Source organism: Orcinus orca, chromosome 16 (genome assembly GCF_937001465.1).
Source record: "Orcinus orca chromosome 16, mOrcOrc1.1, whole genome shotgun sequence".
NCBI classification, from domain to species: domain Eukaryota; kingdom Metazoa; phylum Chordata; class Mammalia; order Artiodactyla; family Delphinidae; genus Orcinus; species Orcinus orca.
This window is the reverse complement of record NC_064574.1, coordinates 44,717,499-44,719,706: the sequence shown is the minus strand read 5'-3', so window position 1 is coordinate 44,719,706 and position 2,208 is coordinate 44,717,499. Positions and strand designations below refer to the sequence as shown.

General features: G+C 65.9%; 1 protein-coding gene across 1 annotated transcript; it reads left to right on the top strand.

The window, feature by feature from the left end:
• The first annotated feature begins 346 nt into the window (after positions 1-346).
• SSTR4 (somatostatin receptor 4) lies at positions 347-1,554 on the top strand. Its single transcript, XM_004286813.2, is given in 3 exon segments — positions 347-403; positions 405-817; positions 819-1,554. Coding segments are annotated over 3 exon segments (1,122 nt in total). The 3' UTR covers positions 1,471-1,554.
• Positions 1,555-2,208: the final 654 nt, after the last annotated feature.

The following is a 2,208-nucleotide window of genomic DNA, read 5'->3' as shown; positions in this document are numbered from 1 at the left end:
GCGGGGTTGGAGATGGGAGGATGTCAGCGCAATTGGCTCTGTGCGCACAGGTGAGTCCCCGCCATCCCGGGGGCCTCAGGATCCAAACGGAGGACTCCAGGCCACCCTGCCCCCGCGGCTGCGGGTGCCGGAGAGCAGAGCAGGGGAGAAGGTGGCAAAGGGCCGGAGAAGCCGGGGTCTGCGTGGGGCAGGGCTGGGCGCGGGTGGGCGGGAGCGCCCAGCTTTGGGCGGAGCAGGGAAAGGCGCCCGTCTGCCCCGAAGCCCCGCCGGTCTCCGGGGCGCAGCGCCGTCCATGCCCGCTCCGCCGCGCCGCCGCCACCGCCTTCCCGGCCTCCCCCATCCCGGGATGAGCGCTCCCCCGACGCCACCTCCCGGGGGCGAGGAAAGACTCGAGACGGCCTGGCCCCCCCGCGACCAATGCCAGCGGCACCCCGGCGGCGACGGAGGAGGCGGTGGCGGCGGGGACGGTAGCCATCCAGTGCGTCTCTGCGCTGGTGTGCGTGGTGGGCAACGCCCTGGTCATCTTCATGATCCTCCGCTACGCCAAGATGAAGACGGCCACCGACATCTACCTGCTGAACCTGGCTGCGGCCGACGAGCCCTTCATGCTGAGCGTGCCCTTCGTGGCCTTGTCGGCCGCCCTGCACCACTGGCCCTTCGGCCCGGCGCTGTGCCGCGCGGTGCTTAGCGTGGACGGCCTCAACTCATTCCCCAGCGTCTTCTGCCCGGCCGTGCTCAGCGTGGACTGCTACCTGGCTATGGTGCACCCGCTGCGCGCTGCCACCTGCCGCCGGCCCGGCGTGGCCAGACTGGTCGGCGGGTGTGTGGCTGTCGTCCTCGCTGGTCACCCAGACCATTGCCGCCTTCGCCGACACCAGGCCAGCTCGCGGCGGCCGGGCTGTGGCCTGCAACCTGCACTGGCCACACCCAGTGTGGTCGGTGGTCTTCATGGTCTGCACTTTCCTGCTGGGCTTCCTGCTGCCCGTCGGCCTGTGCTGCGTGCTCATCGTGGGCAAGATGTGGGCGCTGGCGCTACCGGCCGGCTGGCAGCAGCGGAAGTGCTCGGAGAAGATCATGGGGCTGGTGCTGGCGCTGGCGGCCGTCTGCGTGCTCTGCTGGCTGCCTTTCTACGCGGTGCAGCTGCTGAATCTCTCTGTGACGGGCCTGGATGTCCCCGTCCACCACGTGTCCTTCATCCTCAGCCAGGCCAACAGCTGCGCCAACCCCATCCTCTGCGGCTTCCTCTCTGACAACTTCCGCAGGTCCTTCCAGCGGGTTCTCTGCCTGAGCTACTGTCTCCTGGATGCCTTTGGTGGTGCAGACCAAGAGCCACTGGACTACTGTGCCACCACCCTCAAGAGCAGAGGGGGCGCAGGAGTCTCATGCCCCCCACTACCCTGCCAGCAGGAGCCCAGGCAACCAGAACCCAGCCGCAAGCAGGTCCCCCTCACCAGGACCACCACCTTCTGAGATGCCCTCACCACCCACCCAGCGAGGCCACCTCCAAGGGATCTGCACCACCTACAGCCCAGCAGACCGCCCGTGCTGCATGCTCCCCTGAGAACCACCGCCTTCCTCCACAGGCACCTGCTTCCCGCAGTCTTCGTGCACCCCCAAGCGCACCAGAGCCCCTCAGGCTTCCCCTCTCCCCGGGATGCTGGCTTTCAGAAGGATGCTTCCATGGGGGTAGGACCCTCTGAGACCTGATCTAGGATGTGAATCATTCCTGAAACTCTGGCTGTGTTTTGAGGCGGGGAGAAGGGAGGATGCCAGGGAGCAGTGGCTCCCAGCAGCTCTGCCTGGGAGAGGACTGTCCGGAGGGTGGAGGGACCCGGCATCCCTGCTCTGCGCAGACTCTCTCTCTGCCTGTGGTGGGGACACAGCGTGTTTGGAAAGAGGGGGAGGAAGGGAGATGCCTCCCAGTGCTTTCCCTTTGCTGCTGTTCCGGGGCCCTTGTGCAGAGAGATTTGTGTGTGACAGCCTCGGGCCCAGACTCTGTCACCCCCTGACCACCCCCCCACCCCGACCCAATGCCTGCTTGCAATCACAAGTGTCACCCTGGTTGTCCTGGGACGGTAGCAGGCTTTTTGTGAGTAGAAAAGGTTTAGAGAGACCTGGAGTGGGGTTTATTACGAGGTGTGAAACCAGGTCCATAATAAAGAAGCGGAGAGGGTACATCTCATCTAGCTCCAATGATGGGATTTCTTG